The following is a 22,489-nucleotide window of genomic DNA, read 5'->3' on the forward strand; positions in this document are numbered from 1 at the left end:
TTTTGTAATAACGTTTTACAAAATAATTACAAAACGAAAAAAGCATTGGCAAAACATGCAGGTGAGTTGCTCACTCAGCCATGCTTTTTGAATTAATTCTGGCACTTGTAATTTTGGGTTTTCTTTATTTTCTTGAAGATCCAGGCTGAAAATACCAGGGTGCAAAGCAAAAATAGGAGTATAAAGCTTCTTACATGTAACAAAGGGTAACAATCCAGAGTAAAGCAGCTTGCTGATTTTTATTCAAATTGCAAGAACACATTTATAAATGCAACACCCTAACAATAGTGTGGTATACTGTGATACTGGGAGATCATACAAATGATTCAAAGCATTTTCTGCAGCCATTCCGGAATGAAATCCATCCCATGGCAGTAGCCATTGCCAGGGGTGGCAGTCAATTTGGGCCAGGGAAGTGGTGGGCATCTCTTACGGTCACAGTGAACAGCTCCCATTATGCCTCCCTTAGAACATTTTGGGGGGTTTTATCACAAGTTACCTTAGAAAGTAAACACAGGCCTAAATAAGCATGTAGATGTCATCCATATAAACAGGGCAATGTCACACCTGGCAGTAACAGGTGCTCAGGCAATAAAGAAACTCAAACCTCTTCCCACTCAAACCCACCTTCCTCTTGGTATGATTCGCCCCTTCGCTCCACAACTTTGAAATTTCCAGTTGCTAATTGTCCCTCTTATTTTCAAATGTTGACGCATATTGTATTTCGTCTACAATCTGAACCTTCGCTTGTTTTTACATCTGAGAAGCTTCCTAATTAGTTTTTCATCTGAAAATGTTCTTATAACTTTACAATAAGGCCTTGATTGCGATTTGGCCATAATGCTGGGGCAAATAACCCAAGTTCCCGTTACAAGGGTGTCCAGGCCTAGAATTATTGGGTCTGAAAAACTCTTGAGTCCAAAAGTGAGCGCCAAGTACTACCCTTTATGATTAGACCATCTGGATAGTGAGGTTGAGCAGTCCAAGAGACTGAATAATTGCATCTGATGACAAATACTAAACGACTGTCAAGCCAGCAAATTACTTTGAAAAAGAAAAAAAAGTACTTTAATATTAACACAATGTAATTGCTGTACATATTCAGCAGAGGGTATTGTAAACAATATATTTATTGTTATTTAGTAACCAATGTGTAGGACAGTCTGAATTATTCCCTAAGGACGGATGTTATGTGGTGTTTGCCCCTTTTCTTTGAGGTCACTATGGCACAGTACAATTATGTCCTTGGTAATGATTCTTGCAGGCCATTGGTCAGCGTCCTTGCTGCTCAAGGTTGTATACACGGTGTATGACCCACCAATCTTAACCCAGCTGCTCTTCTCTCTGTGCAAGTCAACCGTGGTTGAGGTCTGCAGTAGACATCCCAGCATATGCTTTGTCCGGAAAATGTGGGCCGTGCTAGTACCGGTGGCTGTGCTTCGGTTGCACTGCTTTTAGTGAGGTAGGACCTGCTTCATTGGTTCTTCTTTGGATTCATACAATGCTACCCACCCTGGCAACGCTAGTAGCCCACTCAAGTTGCATTTATGAGTCGAGCGAACTCCAATGGCATAGTCTGTGAATAGGGAGCTGCCTTCCTTTTTTAGGTCGAGCCTAGCGCAGCGCGCATGCGCTGCTCTATGGGGACGCTTCTTGGAAGCACTCCAAACTTCCCAGAGACTTCTCCGTGTGGGTCGGACTCCTTACACACATTCCATTCGCCTTTGCGTGTGGCTTTCAATAATGAAAGCATGCAAATGGCCAAAGACGGATGCATGTCCTGACTTTCCTCTAAACGTTCACTCCCATGGCGTTTGGGTCTCGGGAGCGAGCAGCGGCGTGCAGGCTGACAGCTGGTCGTGGATCAGGTTACTAATTTAACATAGCGCGGTCGCTTCCACTTTCGCGGCCGCGCTTGTTTTGTGCTTGTTTCTGGGAATTTTATTTTCACTCTGACGTCCCGCACCTCATGCACCACATGGTATAAGCACTGGTGGTTTTATTGTACAAGTTTACTGCGCCAGTGTTCTAAGTGTGAGCGCAAGTGTTGAAAGGTTTGCCCTGACGTCACCGGTCATCCATGAAAATTGTTTACCAACAGCACTGTTCTCAGAAATTTCCTGTGTATTCTTGTCAGGCCGCGACTGACGCACTGCACACCACCAGTCAGAATGCTTGTTCACCAGGGCTTCCCAGCAGGGTCGGGTTAGTTTGCTCATGGAAAACATTCCCATGCTGACAGCCCAACATCACTCTATGCTCCTCGGCCCTCTTGAAGAGTCTTAGCGGTGGATTGAAGCTGATACTGACCCTCCCTCCCCTCCCCACAGAAGGCCCAAAACAGAAACTGAACATTGAACATGAGCCGCTCTTTGGTCGACATTGCCCTACGTATTTCGGAAAATGCGTGCAGCAAATAATATTCCCTCATTGCCAACTTTCACGCTGAGGAAAACAGCCATAACGTGCCGTCAGATCTGGTCTAGCTTTTTACATGTCGGTTGATGCCTTGATCGTGATGTTTTTAGACAACCCTTTAATTCTCAATAAATTAATTGGCCCCATCAAAGTGCAAAGGTTTGACAGGAGTGTAGCGTCATCAGTTTGATCTCTGAATCCACAGCATTGCATTCTGGCACACCTTACTGTCTATTTTTTATAGTCACTGCTGCTCGCCGAGCTCTGATGTAACCACGATGACAGATGAGGTAGGAATTGTTATGTTGATTAAGACCCAGCACATTTCTACCAGACTTGGAAAACCGCCACAGGCCAAGAGTCCATCTCATCACAGTGTTAACTACAAGCATTGGCAAATCCAATAGGTGTCGCCTATGCAAGATCTTTTGACTTTGTCAATCTTTTTATAGTATACATGCCATTAGGCCCGATCAAAGCAGGAGACTCCCGATTTTAGGCAAAAAAATGGCTTTATTTTGTCCGTCTCCCGTCTGAAAATCTCTCCTTCAATAGAAGTCAATGTGGGAAATACAGTCTCCTGATTATTTTTTATAAATCTCCCACTTTCCTCTTTTAAAATGTTGGCAATATAGCCATATTGTACAGTAGGGCTGGCTTCAGTGCAGCATGAGTGGAAGTAATTTTAAAAAAAAGCGCTATGACGCGGTCAACACTGACTGTGTCCTACATTTTTGTTTCATTTACTTTTAGCCATGTTGCAACATGGCAAAGAAACATTGGCAAAGCCAATAGATCTTACATAGGCGAGAACTATTGGCTTTGCCAATGCTTGTTATCACAGTGCCATCTGGTGCAACTGCAGTTGAAAGTTGTTAAACTTATTTCGCTTTTGTATGCTATATTCTAGTAGGATCTTACACTAAACAATGTATGGTTCTTCATTAATAGCTCTGTAACTCCGGCACTTCCATGGGAAAGACACTACAGTGGTACACAGGTCACTCAGACCTCACCCTTCTTTGTGAGTGATGCATGTCTTCTTGGGATCCATCTGCTTTCCACTTCCTTGCCACCAGAGCTCCTGTGCTTTTTTCTTGCAAGGACACCTTCAATATCCATTCTCACCATTCAAGCAGTTCCTTCCTTCCTTCCTTCCTTCAAAGCAGGTTCCAAAGCCGCATCTCATGGCAGTCTATCAGACTTTGCAGGTGCTGATCCTGAACCTGGAAAGGGGAATTGTTAGTGGATACCGCAAACATGGAGCACAGAAGAGTTCTTTAGTCGCCTCCGATGTGGGACCAAGGATTCTGGTAGAGATTTAATTGTCACCCAGGCTGAAATTATCTGCCCAATATTTATGGCGAACAAAGCAATACCAAAGGGGATGATGGACGGAGCGTTTGAGCAAATCAAACTCTCACCCCCAGTCAACTGATCTGGGTTTAATCCATCATCATTCTTTAGCTCACTCCGCCACCCCAGTTCTCCATGCCACTGGAATCAAGCTATCCTGGCTGAAGAGTGGTGAAACCCCAAAACCGGTCCTAGGATGCTTGTTTCCAGTCCAGGGAGGACCTGGCTTGGCAGTTCGGGCTGGACTGTTCCCATGAGGCACAGGGTCAAGACTGATTTGCATATGGCTGGGTTCAAACTGGAATGGCATGGTGAGCAAAAAAATGATGGATTTAGACCCAGATCTCTGTACTGGGGTGAATGTATGACATTGTTCTGCATTCTGTCCATCAACTGTTGTTTTTGCAATATTTATAGTAAAGTTGCACACCATAGTTGTGTATTCCAACAGTCAGTGACTGGTTCTGGGCAGTTATTCCCTTGTTGCTCATTCCACTCATACTGGTCCCACCTATGCCTTGTCAAAAGGCGCTAGCAAGAAGGTGGGGTGGAGCTTGGGAGTATACTGTCAAAAGAAAGGGAGGCTGTTGCACTTAACTTCCTGTTTACCTGTGGGAGATAGAAGGTAGGTGGGAGGGGTGGGTAACCCTTTCAGTGTACATTGGGCCACAAACGGCAGAGCAAACTACCACTAAGGAACCCTCAATCCCCTCTCCTCCACACCGAAAAGGTCGACCCACTAAAAGCATCTCTGGAATATTCTGACAGCGAGCACTGCAATTCACATCAGCTGTCTGGATTTAATCTAACCCTCCATCTTAAGTACCAGTTGGATGTAGCAAATGCAAAATGGATTACCATATGGTTATTGCTGCCTGTGTTACGTGCACTCCATACATTTATTCTCTACACATTTATATAGGTACACATGAGACATACATGTCCCCACGTGGATGAGCGAAGGATTCAGTTACAGGGTACTGGCAGACAGCTTTATAAAGGTGGGAGAAGCCAATAGACAACTGTGTGGGGCAACAACAGAAAAAAGACCTGCTCTGCTTTTATAATTGATGTTTCTTCTACCACTGTCAGTCTTTTACAGCCTGGTGAGCTGACAATAGTCATGCGTGGTACATAGGGTGCACACAGTGTGCTAATTGAGACCAAAGAGCCCACACTGGTTCTCCATCAGTGTCACAAAACTACCTCCAGCCCACATGCATGATTGTCTGTGTGCTGAGCTGGGGTCAAAAGTCGACAACTTGCTATAACGAACCTTAAGCAGGTGTACCCTCATCCTACAGCTGTGCAGGCAACATTTCCCCATCATAACACTTTGGGCTAAAATCTAATAATGAAAAATATGTTTGCCATTAATTGTAGTCCAAACAAAAAGTTTAATTGACGAAGGACTATCCATTCTGGGCCCCCACGATGGATGACTGATCCACGTGACAAGACTTTCTCACCTCTAGGGGCCTTCTAACTCACTACCTGTCAGCTTAGGTTGAAAAATGACAACAGTGACCTTTACAGTCCATGGCGGGTCAGCAGCAGACAGCATACTGAAGTTACCTGACTCAGCAGGTGAAGGCTGGAAATGGAGGCAGGTAGCCTCTGGTCTCCCTGCCCATGTGCACAACTGAAGCAGGTCCCAGGTAAGTTATGTTCTTTCTCAGATATCGTTCAGCCCAGAGGCAGCTGGCTTAGGATCCCATGTCTCAAGGAATTAACCCTGCAGTAGCTACTATCTTATATCAGACCTCCTCACAGTAAAGCCTGTGCCTCATATCCATATCAGTTGTGGATGATGGGCCCATGCTTAGCGCCCCCCCTACACCCACTCGGGCCTGTTGATAACTAATTTTTCTAAACTCTATAGCAGTTTCGCTGAGCTCAGTGCCTGTAATCCTTCCCCATTCCGGCTCCAGGAAATCCAATCAACATCCTAATATGCAGCACCAGGGCTTTTGTCTCCACGAGTAGGTTCAAAGTAGTAGAGATTAGAAGATTGCTGTGCAAGGATGCCACTCTCTCGAGCTAGATATTAAAACAATACACTCACTGAATTGTACAGTCCACTAAAGGACTGTTACGAAGGAAACTATCTGTCACAAGACCAGTACCTTGCTCTTGGGTGATAATCGCTGTGTCTACTAAAGGGTATGGAAATGTGAAAATGTTTTTGAAAAACACATCGACGGTGAAAATGAGTTATTTTGGAAAGAAAATTATCTGGTGCGTGAACTCACCTTAATACGTATGTAGTTATGTAAATTAAATGCAAAAACTCTTAGGCCAGCTTATATATTTAAGGCCCGACTCACATTCGCTTTTGAGCATCTTAGTATAACATAGATGCTCCAAATGGACATTTGTGGTTCTAAATTCCTTGATCTCATGCACAAATCCGGAATAGTGAAATTCTAGAATAGTAAAATTGTCTTTTGGTAGAGCAACTGCCTCTGGGGAAACACTCAGAAAGCCATAATTCAGTTTTTATTCACAGATATTTCTAATTTAGTTTTCCAACTCATTTACACATCTACAACTACTCTTTTCAGAGGGTTTATGGCAAACATTTCTTTTTACCCGAATAAATATTTTCCACGTGAAAAAAGTAAAATGTTATATGGGCTACTATTTTGTGTGACTTGCTAAATTTGCTTAGACGAATTTTTCCCATAATGGAAAATATGCATCAGCAAATCCTAGCAAGCATGAGTTCCCTTGTTATTTTATAACTGTTCCAGGACTATAACTGATAATCTTTGTGAATCCGCCAAATTTGCACCATCCGCTCAAAACGTAATAGAACACTTTCTTTATTAGTTAATTCCCCATTTTTGCAGAATGATTTGTGAACTTGTACAGTATATGCTGTGTCCTTTCTTCTCCGTCCACCAACATCCCACCACCCGGGAAAAGGTTGTCTGATGCTCTTGCAACTCCAGTAGCAAAAAGAAAAGATGATGGATTGAATGCTAACAAATCAAACATTTACCCCCAGTCACAGATCTGGGTTTAATCCATCGTGTTTTTTGTTGGTTTTTTTGGTCACCATACCACTCCAGTTTGGATCCAGCCACATGCAAATCATTCTTGACCCTGCTCCCCATGGGAACAGTCCAGCCCGAACAGCCAGGCTAAGTCCTCCCTGTACCGGAAACAAGCATCCTGTGACCGGTTTCTAGGTATCACTCCTCATCAGCCAGGCTAGCTTGAATCCAGAGTCACAGTGTACGGGAACCACTTTTTGTACTTTTACTGCATTAAACATAAACCGAGTGGAATACTAAACACTGCACTCGACAAAATATTCTTACTTTTAGTGTTACTTTTATTTACATTTTTCACATTATGCTTACATTTATCAGTGACAGATATTAGGTGAGTTGAGGCCATATTTGGGAAAGGCACAACCGTCACTTGGTGAAAGCATGTGTGCTCAGTAATTGTTATTAATTTTAAGTAAAAAAACATGCACTTTAAAAAACACAATACATGCATCATCACAATTTTATTTTAACATTCAGTAATACCTATATAGAAAAAATGGCACAAGATTTCTAGATTTATTATACAGAACAGTGCGCAAAAAGTAAACTGGATTTAAAAATCTGATACTCCTGGAAAACGGTTCAAAATTCAATGGTAAATGGTCTGATTCTGAAAAGATTTTGGGACAGCCAGAAATCTCTATATTACAGGTTTTACTGTACGGTGGAATGGACTTCTAATATTTTTGAAGATTCACAAAAATCCCAGGCAGATGCACGGAAATCTGTACACATAGTCAATTTCAGTGCACGTTCCTGCCACTCAGCTCACTCCGGCATATTGTTGATAGACGGGGCAACCCATTTTAGTAACTTTAGCTGGTTTTTTAATCTGCTCACTATTTCATTATTTCTCAACATTGAATATTTTTTGTTATGTTAAGATACCTCCTTCGCTTCTCTGCTGTGGGATATTAGTGTGCTGACTTTGCATTCCCAACCTGGACACATTCTCTCTACTCTTCTGTACAAACAGTTTTACATGCAATTCCAGAGTATGAAATGCAATGCAGATTGCATTATAATATCCAGAAGATTACCAGTTAAAAGGTGTTCCATGAATTTTGCATTGTCAACCCTCACCACCACACGTCCCCTGTCCGGCTCCTACCCCTTAGCCTAGTGCTACAGATAATATGGTGAATGTCCACAGTGTGGGTTTCAACTGTGGTTGTAAATGCTATCCTTTTTGTGGTCAGGTTTTGGACAGGTATTATAATTTTCTGTGTTTTGGGGTAATTCATTCCATACATTTTATTATTTGTTTGCATGATGTAAAATTCAAGGAAAAGCCAGTGTGCTTCAAATAGAAATTTCAGTGTACTTTTCAGTGCTTTGCTGCTGTTATTTGTCATTTGGGAGGTGTTTCGTTCTTGAACATCAAAATAGATAATACAGATGTCAATTGTCTAACTATTCAGTCTGATTGTGCACTGTCTTTTCAGGAAGCTTCAGCCCTGTTGGACACCCTGTAGGTCGATCCCCATCGTTCAAGCTGCAGATGGTAAGACTATTGATGTTTATTTATAAAAAGTTAATTTTACCAAATCAAGAGACTTAAATGCTCCTTACCTCACTTCATAAATTAGTTACAGTTCAATCTGACCAGACTACGCATTTGTTTGCAGTAGGCGTTTTGCGGGTTCATTCTTTTTTGTGGCGAATAAATAAGTAAAATGGTCTTTCTAAAAAAATAGTTTTATGTTTTTATTTTCTGGTGTAGGCAAATGGTGTACTTTTCTCTACTTAATATTATTGGACCCATTCCCTTCAATGGCTTTCAGCAGCAAAACTGACGATGTCACTCACATTATTTTTCCTTTATTTACATGGAATCTTATATTTTTAGACATGGTTTGCTGTTAGCACACCAGCCCATTTTCAGCTCAATTACAAATGTAAGAATTAGATCCAATTCAAGGAAACATGCTTAGGTGTGTCCACTGTAGTTAATGGAGATTTTAAATAAAAAAATGCAAAAAGCGTTTGGAAAGCAAAACCTCATTTTCCAGGATATGTAGATGGTGTGGTGCTTATTACAAGACCTAGACCTAGATGTTCCATCTTACATCTGTCCATACAAGTGGATAAAGTTAACTATGCAAGTGACCAATGGATCCCACTTGTTGGCTGATTGTGGTAATCTTAACACTTGTATTTCTTGCTTTAGAGCAGTTTTCTTTGAAACCTTTAATGTTTGTTAAAAACACCCCAATGTTATGTTTTCACTTATTTAGAATATTATGGTATTTAACATCAGTTCATTTGTATTGCTATTAGAAGAACGCCTGGGAAACTGTGTTTTGGTGGAGAAGTTTTTTTAGGCCCTTTCACAGGCTTTTGTGAGGCCCGATTCTTTGACATCGCGGCCGATGTACTCTCCTTTTGCATACAACTGGGCCCTGGCAAACCTTATTCACCATGCACGTTCCACCCCCATCCCCCCCCACCTTCCGGGTGTCGTGGATGACAAGGCCTGATTCTTTGACATGCCGGCCGACGTACTCTCCTTTTGCATACAACTAGGCCCTGGCAAACCTTATTCGCCGTGCTCCTTCCCTCCCCTCTCCCCCCATTCCCCTCCCCCCGGAGTGCTCCACACCAGACCTTAACATATTGGTTAGTGCTGACCTTTTCCATCCTGGTTGAACTAATCAATGGCGTTCTTGCATTCCATGCTGATTAGCAAATGATTCCAAGGCCGCATAATGTTGTAGTTAACTAGCTTTATTCCCCCCTACAGTTCCATTCTCATATTACTGAGATTCAGCACCACTAATCACTCTTCATTATGGGCATAGTCTGCTGCAGCGCTGTTCACCCCCCAAGCATTGTTCCATATCTCTGATGTTGGGATTTATGTTTGTTGACGCCCAGGACATATTGTTTGGTTTTAAGGACAACAAGTTTGCACGCTCATTTTGCCCTTAGGAGAAGTAGGCCCAGACCCTTTGGCTGCCAGTTACAGAACCACATTATAGATCAGGAAAGGGCATTGTCTGCAGATAAGGTAATATTTGGTCCCTTGCTCACTTTGCCACTGGATTCAAGCTAGCCTGGCTGATGAAGGGTGTTATCCTGAAACTGGTTTCAGGATGCTTATTTCCGGTTCAGGAAAGACCTGCATTGGCAGTTCGCACTGGACTGTTCCCATGAGGCACAGGGTCAAGACTGATTTGCATATAGCTGGGTCTGAACTGAGGTGGCGAAGTGAGCTAAAGAATGATGATGGATTCAACCCAGATCTGTGACTGGGGATGAGTGTCTGAAAAGTTTCAGCTCTCCGTACATCATCTCCTCGTGTTTGCAATATTTGTGTCCATACATTAGTGCTGTTTGACAATATGAGGTTATGTATACTGCCCCAGAATGCTCTCTGATTAGTTGCAAATATTTTCAGAAGCTTGAAAGCAAGATTGTAGATTCTTTGCTTTAAAAATAAAATGTTCACAAAAAAATGCAACTAGGGAAATAAAAACATTTTGCTAAACTACTGTGATATTTTAGGTACTTTTTCTTTATATCATCATTTAGTAAAATATGTATCTGAGAGAGACCATTAGTTATAGATTTGTTACCTTAGAATTACCACCTGGCGTCAGACTGGATCCGGAGAAATATTTTCGTAGCAGTACCCCTGCGAGTCGGTAGGTGGCGTCCGTCGACACTGCGCTTGTTGTCGGCATCGGGGTCGCCTGGATGACGTCGCAGTGTCTACTTAGACGCTGCCCCTGCGGGCTGACGTCAGTTCTTTCTTCTTCCACACCAGCCAGCGCAGATCCAGAGAGAGCATGCCCCTTTTTCGACTTTTGTCGACATCTTTTTGAGTCTTTGACTCCTGGTGCACAAGGGATGTCCAGCCGTCGGCCCGGTTTCAAGCCCTGTGACTCCTGTCACAAGTTGATGTCAGTCACCGATCCATACCTCGTGTGTCTCTGGTGCCTGGAGCACGACCACGACCCGAAGTCGTGCTCCGACTGCCGGGCCCTGAACCCGAAGTCTTAGAGGGAGCGGTCCTGAAAGCTTTTAAAGGCCCGGCAATCCGCTCCGCGCCATTCGAGGTCCCAGTCGCGGGACTGGTCGCAGAGTTGTTGTTACTCCCACTACATCCTGGTACCCAAGAAGGACAAAAGCCTGCGTCCTATCTTAGACCTCAGGGATGTCAATCGCTTCCTCCGGAAGCAGAATTTCAAAATGTTAAACTTGGCCTCAAGTCTTGTCTGCCCTCGACCCTGGAGCCTGGATGGCAGTTTTGGACTTGCATTATGCTTATTTTCACATCCCCTTCCTGCCTGCCCAACGGCGTTACCTACGGTTCACGGTAGGTCATGAACATTTTCAGTTTACCGTGCTCCCCTTTGGCCTTACCAGCGCCCCTCGGGTGTTCACGAAAGTGATGGCGGTGGTCGAAACTCATCTGAGCAGATCAGGGGTTCTAGTCTTCCCCTGTCTCGGCGACTGGCTGTTGCAGGCAGGCTCGCCCCAGGCTGTCGTCTCCCACCTCCAGACTACTGCGGATCTCCTGCATTCGCTGGGGTTCACTATCAACGTGCCGAAGTCGTACCTGATTCCTTCTCAGAAGCTTCTTTTCATCGGAGCAGGCCTGGATACAGCGCAGTTACGGGCTTATCCTCCTGAGCACCAAGTCTGGGATAGTAGGGCTATGATACCGATGTTTCAGCCCCTTTCCCGGATTTCGTTGAGATTGACCCTGAGGCTGCTGGGCCTCATGGTTTCCAGCATCCTGCTGGTAAATCATGCCATGGGTGCATCATCAGGGAAATCTTTCCGATGTCGTCCACATCTCGGAAGGGACTGCAAATCAGTTGCAATGGTGGCTCACAAACCGGGATTGGGTCAACAGCAGATCCCTCTCCCTTCCCCAACCAGAGTTTGAATTGGTGACGGATGCGTCACTCCTGGGATGGGGCGGCCACATGGGAGAGGCGAAGATCAGAGGCCTCTGGTCTCCGGCAGAGTCCGGGCTCAACATCAACCTTCTGGAGCTCCGGACGATTCGTCTTGCACTGAAGGCATTCCTTCCTTCTGTCAAATGAAGAGTAGTGCAGGTGTTCACAGACAACACGACCGCCATATGATACTGCAACAAACAGGGCGGGGTGTGGTCGTGGACCCTATGTCAAGAGGCTCTTCCCCTTTGGACATGGCTGGAACATCAGGGCATGACCCTGGTGTTTCAACACCTGGCTGGTTCCCTGAAAGCCAGGGCAGACAAACTCAGCTGCCGGTTCATGCTGGATCATGAATGGAGTCTTCACTCGGATGTGGTGCAAGGTTTCTTTCAGCAGTGGGGAGAGCCTTGGTTAGATATATTCGCCACCAAAGAGAACACGCAATGTCAGTAGTTCTGCGCATTGGAGTTTCCAAGGTGGCACTCACTCGGTGACGCCTTTCGTTGCAAGTGTAATAGCAGTCTCCTGTACGCCTTTCCACCTGTACCACTTCTGCCCAGAGTGCTGAGGAAGATCGAGGGCGACCGTCCCTAGGTCATTCTTGTGGCTCCGGACTGGGCACGAAGAGTCTGGTATCCTGAGCTCTTGATTATGGCCATCGATCCTCCGATCAGACTGCCTCTTCGGGAGGATCTTTTGTCACAGCAGCAGGGGATGGTCCTCCATCCAAACCTGTCCAGCCTCCACCTCCTTGCGTGGAGATTGAGCAGCGACAGTTGTCAGCTTTCGACCTTCCTCCCAAAGTCTGTAACGTCATCTTGGCAACCAGACATCCCTCCACTAAAACGGTAGATAGAACACATTTGTGGCATGGTGCACAGCGCCTCTTTCTGAGGTTCTCCTCTTCATTCTTTCTTTGGCCCAGCAGGGCTCTGCTCTGGGCACTCTTAAAGCCTATCTTTCTGCCATTTCGGCCTTTCTTCGCCTTCCTGATCAGGCTTCTCTTTTCAAGTCCCCTATTGTTAACAGATTTCTGAAGGGCATTACTCATCTCTTTCCTCCTTCTTCTTTCGTAATGCCCCAGTGGGACTTGAATCTTGACCTCACTTATCTTGTGTGTGCTCCCTTTGAGCCACTACATAATTGTCCTCTTCGGCTCCTTACTTTAAAGACTGCTTTCCTGCTTGCCATCACATCTGCTCGCAGGGTTAGTGAGCTTCAGGCTCTTTCTTCCAAACCTCCCTTTCTTGCTGTCCATCCGGACAAAGTGGTCCTTCTTACTAGGCCTTCTTTTCTACCCAAAGTGGTTACCTCTTTCCACATACTGGCGTAACGAAACTCAAGGGGGCCTCCCTGCAAGGCACGTGGAGGTGCACCCTCCGGGCTCAATTAGGAGCTCTGCGTCCAGAGTGCTATGCTGACAGGGCCCCCTGGAGTTCGGGCCCTCCCCCGCAATGCGGGGGCTGCGGGGGCCTGTGTTACGCCCCTGGCCAGACCATCACATTGCCCACCTTCTTTCCGCCTCCGCACCCTTCCAAGGAGGAGGAGAGACTCCACCGTCTGACCCAAAACGTGCGCTGTCTTTCTACCTTGACTGCACTAAAGACTTCCGGGGACTATCAGCTATTTGTGGGTTATGTGGGTGCCAAGAAAGGTCGGGCAGTGCACAAACGTACCATCTCTCGATGAGTTGTCTTATGCATTAAGATCTGCTATTCTTTGGCAAAAAAGGAACCTTCAGTAGGACTATGCGCCCACCCTACCAGGGCAACGGCAGCCACTACTGCCTTGGGACGTGGGGTTCCGTTGGATGACATCTGCCATGTGGCCACGTGCGCATCCCTGCACATGTTCACAAAGCATTACTGCGTGGACAGCCAAGTCCGGAGACACTGCTTTTTCGGCTGTTCTGTTCACCAGGACTTTCTGGTGTGATCTTAGTACGCAGACCCAACTCCGGGGTTGGCATTGCAGGGGTATCTATTCTAAGTTAAGAAATCTATAACTAATGATCTCTTTCAGATGAACAAGTTACTTACCTTCTGTAACGATGATTCTGATGGATACATCTGCCTGTGGATTCCTCACCTTAAAAATATCCCCTGCACCAGCATTCCGCTGAAATTTTTCCTAGCCCTCCACGCCGACGAGGTCATCACAATACCATGGCTCCGCACGGGGCTCTGCATGACGTCACTGGAGCCATAAGAGGACCACGTCAGCGTGATGACGTCAGTTCCCTTTTTACCACGCTGTCAACGCTAACGTTTTTTTCTGGGACTCCATACTTTCGACTGGATACTTTGTTATTTCGATTGTATCTTTCTCTTTTGGCATGTCTGCCCCGAGGAAGTCTGGCTTTAAGCCCTGTAAAGAATGTTGGGGTCATATGTCGATTACGGACCCACATGAAGACTGTCTTTGGTGTTTGTCGTCTGACCACGACTTCGAGGGCTGTTCTTCCTGCAGGAAGATAAACCCAAAGGCTCTGAAGGAACGGGAGGCCAAGCTGTATATGGCCAAGGCAAGAAAAGAAAAAGGGGGTCGAAAAAGGTCGAAATCCAGGTGATCGACGTCGCACGACTCCATGAGAAAGCATAAGAAGAAGAAGAGACATGCTTCTCGGCGCCGGTCGTCGAAGGCTGTGGTGCCGAGGTCGCCTTCTCCAGCTCCTTGAGGCCGAGAAAAGGACTTTGTCTCTCCTTCTCCTTCAGTGTCTCCTCAGGTGACTCAGGTCCATTCTCCATCATACAAGGGGACTCCAGAGCAGTCATCGAAACCGAGATTCTCACCGACTCCAGAGGGTGTGTCGAATCTGGCTGATGCTGAGGTTCCTTCGGCTCCTGCGGCTTCGACTGTGGCTCCAGCGGCTCCGACTCCAGAGGTGCCTCGTTTGGATCTCGAACCGGCTCAATATCCACAGTTTACGGCACCGGGTTCGGATCCATCGCATTTTCTGAATGCAATGTATGGCGTGTTCGCCAGGGCCTCATACCCCTCTGGTGCACCTTCGGGTCCCATGGGTCCTTTGGCGTTTAATTTGGGTGTGCCTCACCAGTATCCACAGGCCCTTTTTGTGCCTTTCATGCTGGCTACGCCGTCCTGGCATTTTCCGGCTCCGAGGATGTTGACGCAGTATGGCCAGTCCCCGGCTCCATCCCGTGAAGCTTCTCGTATTCGATCGGCTCCGGTTACTACAGTGGTTCCTCCTTCGACGCCGTTCCCGGAGCCATCGACGCTGCGTGTGGCGCCTCCGAAGCCGCAACCGAAGATGCGCTCGAGGAGAGAGGCGCAGAGGTTGTTGGAGGAGGAGCAGTTCCAGGTTGATGAGAGGGAGGAAGGAGGAGTTTATGACACAGAAGATGTGTTTGAGGACTTGTGTGAGGCAAGTGGACTTGACACTTCTCCAGAGTGGGACTTTGCTTCTCAGAAGGCTTCCCCCTCGAAGGAGGTTGCTCCGTGCCATTCTGTGATTAGGAAGGCTGCAGAACATTTGGATTTGCAGCTCCCTATTGCTGAGTATTAGGCCTGGGCGGCAAATTCCGTTCTGCTCGCTGAATTTGCGGAATTTGGGTAATTTCGCGTTCCAGGGAGAACGCGGAATTGCTCAAAATTCTGCGTTCCGAGGCTTTGCGGAATTTTTTGTTTGTTCACGGTCTCAAAATGCGTATTCGCAAGATATTTCCCCCCGAGCACGCAAACAGCGATCATCACCAGGAAAAAAGCATCGCGAACAAGCAATTCTGAGTGTTTGCGGAATTTCTGCGTGTTCACGGAGATTTGTTAACGTTTTGCGGAGCTTTGCGAAGCGCAACTATGCAAATTTCGCCCACCCCTGCTGAGTATAACCCTAATTGTCTTACGGAGGTGCTTCATTCTCCGTCCTCGGTGGTTGAACCACTCTTGCCCTTTAATGATGCACTGACTGAGCCAATCCTTGATGTGTGGAGCAACCCTCTTTCTGCTCCTGCGGTTTCAAGGTCAGTGTCCCGAAGATATAGACCCGCTCCTGGGGATCCAGTGTTCCTTTCATCTCACCCCTCTCCTGAGAGCTTGGTGGTGCAGGCTTCTTGTTCAAAGCAGTCTACAGGGGCTTTTCCGCAGGCTCTGGCTGACAGGGATTCCAAGAAGCTGGAACAGTCTGCGAAGAAGGTCTTTTCTTCAGCTAGCATGGCACTGAAATCTACCAACGCCACTTGTCTCTTGGGTAGATACATTCATGCCCTAATGGACTCTGCCAAACAGCTTCTTCCTAAGTTGTCTGAGGAAGACAGGGGAAATCTGAGTGAGGTGTTGGCGGACTCTCAGGCTGCAGCTCGCCAAGTCATCCAGTCTGGCCTGGAGACTGCGGATTCTGTTGCCAGGGTGATGGGTTCAACCATTGCAACAAGAAGAGATGCATGGTTGATGTCTTCTGGGTTCTCTCCCGATGTGCAGGCTGCTCTTCTTGATCCGCATTTTGATGGGTCCAGACTTTTTGGAGAGAAGGCGGATTCTGCCTTGCAAAGATTTAAGGACAGTAAGGCCACGGCAAAGTCTTTGAGTCTGCAATCACAGGGGAGAGGTTATGGTTATAAAAGATACAGAGGCTTTGGGAAGTTTTCCTTTCGAAGTTTCAGACAGCTTCAGCAGCAGCAGCAACAAAACCCTGGTACAAGTCCTATGGTAAAGGCAGAGGTCGCCTTCGTGGAGACAGGCGTCAACCTTCCTCCTCCTCCCCAACCCCTCCTGGTAATGCAGGAAAGCAGCCCTAGATCCGTCATCCTGGATCATGTAGGTCCCGTGGGAGGTTGGCTTACCCATTTTCTACAGGATTGGAAATTGATCACTTCGGACCTTTGGCTTTTAGATCTGTTAGAAAATGGGTGCGCCCTTCCCTACAGGGAATTCCCTCTTCCTTACCCTCCTTGCCAAGGTTTTTGCACAGAGGATCATTTACTTCTCCTTCAGAAGGAGGTTCTTGCCCTGTTACAAAAAGGTGCAATAGAGGTGGTTCCGGAGCAGGAAAGGGGTCAGGGATGCTACTCCCGGTATTTTCTGATTCCCAAAAAGGATGGCAGGTTACATCCGATCCTGGACCTCAGAATTTTGAATCTATATCTCAAGCAGGAGAGATTCAAGATGCTCACCCTAGCGCAGGTTCTTCAGGCGCTGCAGTAAGAGGACTGGATGGTGTCCAACGACTTATAGGATGTGTATTTTCACATCCCAATTCTGAAGTCGCACAGGAAGTATCTCTGATTTACGGTTGGATCGCAACACTACCAGTTTGTGGTTCTTCCGTTTGGTCTTACTTCTGCACCTCGAGTCTTCACCAAGGTGATGGCAGTGGTGGCTGCCCATCTCAGAAGGTCGGGGATTCCAGTTTTCCCCTACCTGGATGACTGGCTTCTGAAGGCAGAGTCGCCAAAGATGGTGCTTCATCATCTGCAGGTAACAGCTCAGCTGTTGTACAAATTGGGTTTCTCCATAAATGTACCCAAGTCTCACCTAGTGCCCTCTCAGCACAACCTGTTCATAGGGTCAGTATTTTATACCACTGTGTGTCGAGCTTTCCCTCCTCCGCAAAGGATTCTCGACATTCAGGAAATGATTCCCTTATTTTACAATGGAGCGGTTGTTCCAGTTCTGAAGGTCCTTCGCCTGCTCGGTCTGTTCGCTTCCTGAATCCTGTTGGTCAACCATGCACGCTGGCTCATGAGGGTGCTTCAGTGGTGCCTCCGCAGGCAGTGGTATCAGCACAATGGAGATTTCTGGGAGTCAGTCAGTATCTCCAGAGAAACTGCAGCGGATCTGTCTTTTGGAGCGTGGGGGGCAATCTGTCTCAAGGAAAGCCCTTCCACCTTCCTCCATCGGTGGCCACAGTGATAACGGATGCCTCTACCCTAGGGCGGGGTGCTCATCTGGGGGATCTGGAGATCAAGGGTCTTTGGTCTCCAGAGGAAATATTGCTTCATATCAATCTTCTGGAATTGCGGGTGATACGTTTGGCGCTCAAGGCCTTTCTACCTTCCCTTCGTGGTCAGTCAATTCAAGTCCTGACGGTCAACACTGCTGCAATGTGGTACGTCAACAAGCAGGGAGGAGTAGGGTTGTACCGTCTCTGCGGAATTATTTGATGGCAAATCATCTGGCCGGGGTGCTGAACGTACGTGCGGACAGTTTCAGTCGGCAGTTCTACGCCAACCAAGAGTGGAGGCTTTATCCGGAGGTAGTTCAGCACGTCTTCCGGACGTGGGGAACTCCTCGGATGGACCTGTTTGCCACTCTCGAGAACGCGCACTGCCCGTCATTCTGCAGTCTCCAGTTTCCAAGGCAGGGAGCGTTGGGGGACGCGTTTCAGTTGAGTTGGAGCTCAAAACTCCTTTACGTGTTTCCTCCCATACCCTTGATTCCTCGGTTTCCGAAGGAAGACTCGCCAAGACCGGGCCCAAGTTATATTGATCGCCCCGGATTGGCCAAGAAGGGTGTGGTACACAGACCTTCTTCACCTCTCGTCGTACCCTCCGCTCCATCTCCCTCTCAGGGTAGACCTCCTCTCACAGTCGGAGGGGCAAGTTTTACATCCCCACCTCCAGAGCCTGCACCTTCATGCCTGGAGATTAAACAGGGCAACCTGAATTCTTTCTCTCTCCCGCCTAACGTGGTGGATGTTATATTATTGGCCAGGCGACACTCCACCAAGTCTTTCTACTCCTACAGGTGGTCAAAATGTGTTAAATGGTGTGGAGAGATGTCTATTGATCCCTTAAAAGCTCCTCTCTCTGATGTTCTTTGTTTTTCGCTTCATTTGGCCCAGCAGGGTTGTGCTGTGGCCACTGTTAAAGGATATTTGTCGGCTTTATCAGCATTTCTTTGTTTGCCTGATCAGCCTTCTCTTTTTAAGTCTCCAATAGTTTTAAGGTTCATTAAGGGGCTTACTAACATGTTTCCGCCCACTCCTTTTATTATGCCCCAGTGGGATTTGAATTTAGTGTTAACTTTTTTAATGGGTTCCACGTTTGAACCTTTGACATTCAAAACGGTCTTTCTTGGGGCTATCACTTCGGCTAGGAGGGTCAGTGAGCTTGAGGCTTTGAGTTCAAGGCCACCGTTTCTGACCATACATGCTGAGAGGATGGTCCTCAGGACCAGTGCTGCTTTTCTGCCTAAGGTGGTAACTCCCTTCCATCCAGGGCAGTCCATTACCCTTCCTACTTTCTATCCTCACCCTTCCAAGGAGAAGGAGAGGCTTCACCATTTCGACCCTAAGAGGGCGATTAGTTTCTATCTGGATAGAACAAAGGACTTCCGTCAGGATGATCAGCTCTTTGTGGGCTATGTTGGACGTATGACGGGCAAGGCGGTGCACAAGTGCACTTTATCTAGGAGGATTATCTTGTGCATCAAGATCTGCTACGCTCTGGCTGGTAAGGAGCCTCCTGAAGGCATTAGAGCTCACTACACCAGGGCTAAATCGTCTACTTCTGCCTTGTCCAGGGGTGTTCCTGTGTTGGACATCTGTAAGGCCGCACAGTATCTGCCTGTGGATTCCTCACTGACCCACCCGCCTTCCCGTGGTCCACCCTTTTATACATTAAAAGAGGTATTGGTTAATATGGTTATTTCATATTGTCATTTTTTTTTTGCCTCTATTTGCCTTTGTGAAGGTTTATAGGAAATGTTTGCTTTCCTTTTTCACTTTACACTGTGTGTATTTGTGTGAATACTGTGTACTATGTATGCATTGTCTCTATGGTCGGTCCACCCGTTTTCCTCGGTGGCACGGAAAAAATGGGTGGAACTGACGTCATCACGCTGACGTGGTCCTCTTATGGCTCCAGTGACGTCATGCGGAGCCGCGTGCGGCGCCATGGTATTGTGACGACCTCGTCGGCGTGGAGGGCTAGGAAAAATTTCCGCGGAGTTCTGGCGCAGGGGATATTCATAAGGTGAGGAATCCACAGGCAGATACTGTATCCATCAGAAAAGCTTTACCGAAGGTAAGTAACTTGTTCATCTGTAAGAGACATACATTAGTTACCGCCCCACCCATCCTCTCCATCTGCTAACTGACTTCTAGTGTTAGGAACACCCTTGCAGGGCCCTAGTTTTGTGCACCAGTGGTCAGTGTCTTGCATGGGTCTGTGCTTCTGGCATGAAAAGTCAGGTCAGAACTGACATCAGCGCGCAGAGGCGGCGTCTAAGTAGACACTGCACAAATATTGGTTCTGTTGGGAGTAAGCTCAGTTCAACTAACATCAAATGTTTTTGGATAAATATTGGATTTTAAACTTAATCACTTTCATACACACACATACAGAGATGAGTAATTTGAAAAGACTGAGAAATCAATTTCCTTTTTACACTGTATTTTGCTCCACATATATATGAATACTATACAGGACTGACCAAAAAACATATAAATCACGACATATATAATGACCAACAATGCATAATAACATAACAATTGACATACATTACATCAAACTGAATAAACATAGACTTAAACGAATATGTGTTTTGAATGAAGTTGATCCAAAGATAGTTGCATATGACACCACAGTAAATATCTTCTGTTTTGAAATGATGAAATTGCATGGACCAATCTGATAAACAACGTCGACGTTTCGACCCTTAGAATAATGTGTGAGTTTGTACGCATCAAGGGCGGGTCTTCCTCAGGACAATAGTCTAAATGTCAGCCTGTAATGACAAAACGTATAGTCACAAGGTCTGTGTATGTGTGATATGTAATACGCCTAGAGCACGTGTGAAACTCAGGCTCACCTGAAAGTTCGAAAAATAAATTTATCAATCGTACTGTCACATCTGATGAGTTCGATGGACTTTGGTCTTCGTCTGATGGATATTAATTCTATAATAAATAAAGAATAATACCCTTTCTGAATGGCCATGTGTAGTATTCACAATTATAATTAATGCGAATATCTAGCATAGACTACATACCTTGAGTATTAAACAGTCATGAGTCAAGTGATGGTGCCGTCAAAACGATCACCGAAATCTATAAGTGGGGAGAAAAAAGGGACTAAAATAAGACACTCTTTATTTAATCTATAGGGGCCTGATAGTTACAACTCACACGCTTTACCCCAGTGGAATGCAACTCTAAGTGAAAAAATTCATTGAGGGCACTAATTCCGAACGACTAAATGGTCGTTCTCAAATTCTCAGCCTTACTCATTGAAAGAAGCCTTTCTCCCGTTGTATAAAGGCATCGTTTGTTTAAAAGTAATGGAAACTATAGACTATACTACAATGGAGAACTACGAATATATCAACAGTGCATTCCCCAACGCACCAAGTATCGTAGCAGTCATATCCCTAAATAAACATAATTAGTTACTCCCTCAGAGCGCACCAAATCCGCACTGATTCAAAACTACTAAAAGGTCGTTTACAAAGTCTCAACCTTAACCGATACTAAAGGCCATTGTCACGCTATATTAAGGCATCCTTTATTTAAAGCCATGAAAATTAAGGACTACGCGTATATTTACAATACATTCACCAACGTGCCAAGTATCGTAACGGTCCCCTTCCAAAATGCACATACCTAATTGCTCACTCGGAGCGCACAGAATCCGCTTCCAATGCTCAACGTGCCGGACAGAAAATGTTCGAACGAGAGCCGAGGAATCAGCTGTTTATATGCGTGGGCGTGAATCTTACGTCAGCGTTTTGAAAAAATGGCAAGAATTCTTTTAAAGTGATCTTACGAACCGGTTAGCGTCTCAGTAGATTGTCAAAACATTCAAAGAGTTGTAAGGACCATTATAAAAACAAATGGATGTTTACATATTCTCTCAGGAGCGAATTCCTTTCACTTCCACTGATAAACGCGTCAATAAACAATGTTTGAACGCGAAAGATCCCGCCGTTTTTTCTCGTATGGGTAGCAACGAAAACGGCTATTCTTATAACGTGTCATTCACTTTCGTTAGTAGGTGGTCTTAAAGACGTGTAACATAGCGTTAGTATGGATGTTTGTCATAGCGCTCATAGAGAATTAGGAATAGTGACACAATTGTAGTCTCTACCCGTGTGTATGGAAGTGTGTAGCAACTCACTAAATAAAGGACGTTGTTGATCAAATTCGTCCATGCTTACCTGGATATATCTATAAAGTTTAGCATATCGTGTAGAGAAAGCTACATTGCCATGGAGACAAAGTTTTAAATATGGACATTGGCAATTGTCACAATATTCAGTAAGAATGATTATAACTTAAGTGGATCAGATATTCAATTACAGACAAGTCAACATTCGTATTTGGGCTGGACTCAAGTAACAAAACTTGAATGACTATTATCAGCTGTACTAATACCATGACAAAGATACGCTAAAAGCAACACAATTAAGATAATATCCATTATAGATAATATCCATTATAGCTTGCTCATCTGAATATAGGTCTCCTCATGTTCATTAAGACCATGATTAACCGTTTCAAGGACATGTATCCAACGGCATTCCTTATAATTAAGGGAGCCCGTAATGTTGCCGCCTCTCTGGTGTATGACAATTTTTTCAATCACCCACCACTCAATTTGTTCATGGGTATGACCTAGCCTGGAGTAATGTTCTACAAGGGGAGCTCCCTGTGTCTTACATTTTACTCTGCTTATGTGTTGAAGAATTCTATTCTTCACTTTTTGGGTCGTTTGACCTACATAGATTGAACTGCAGGGGCATCTGATTGCATAAATTACATTTTGGCTATTGCAGTTTGTAAATTGT

At 45.6% G+C, this 22,489-nt stretch overlaps 1 protein-coding gene across 2 annotated transcripts in view; it reads left to right on the forward strand.

Moving 5' to 3' along the window:
• The window catches only part of AHI1 (Abelson helper integration site 1), a 971,238-nt gene that overhangs the window by 659,717 nt on the left and 289,032 nt on the right, over positions 1-22,489 (forward strand). For both annotated transcript variants that reach the window (XM_085611599.1, XM_085611600.1), the window contains one exon: positions 8,279-8,337. In XM_085611599.1, coding sequence (XP_085467725.1) covers positions 8,279-8,337 — 59 coding nt within the window. The remainder of the gene's footprint in view (positions 1-8,278; positions 8,338-22,489) is intronic.

This window comes from Triturus cristatus, chromosome 6 (genome assembly GCF_964204655.1).
Source record: "Triturus cristatus chromosome 6, aTriCri1.1, whole genome shotgun sequence".
In the NCBI taxonomy this organism is placed as follows: Eukaryota; Metazoa; Chordata; class Amphibia; order Caudata; family Salamandridae; genus Triturus; species Triturus cristatus.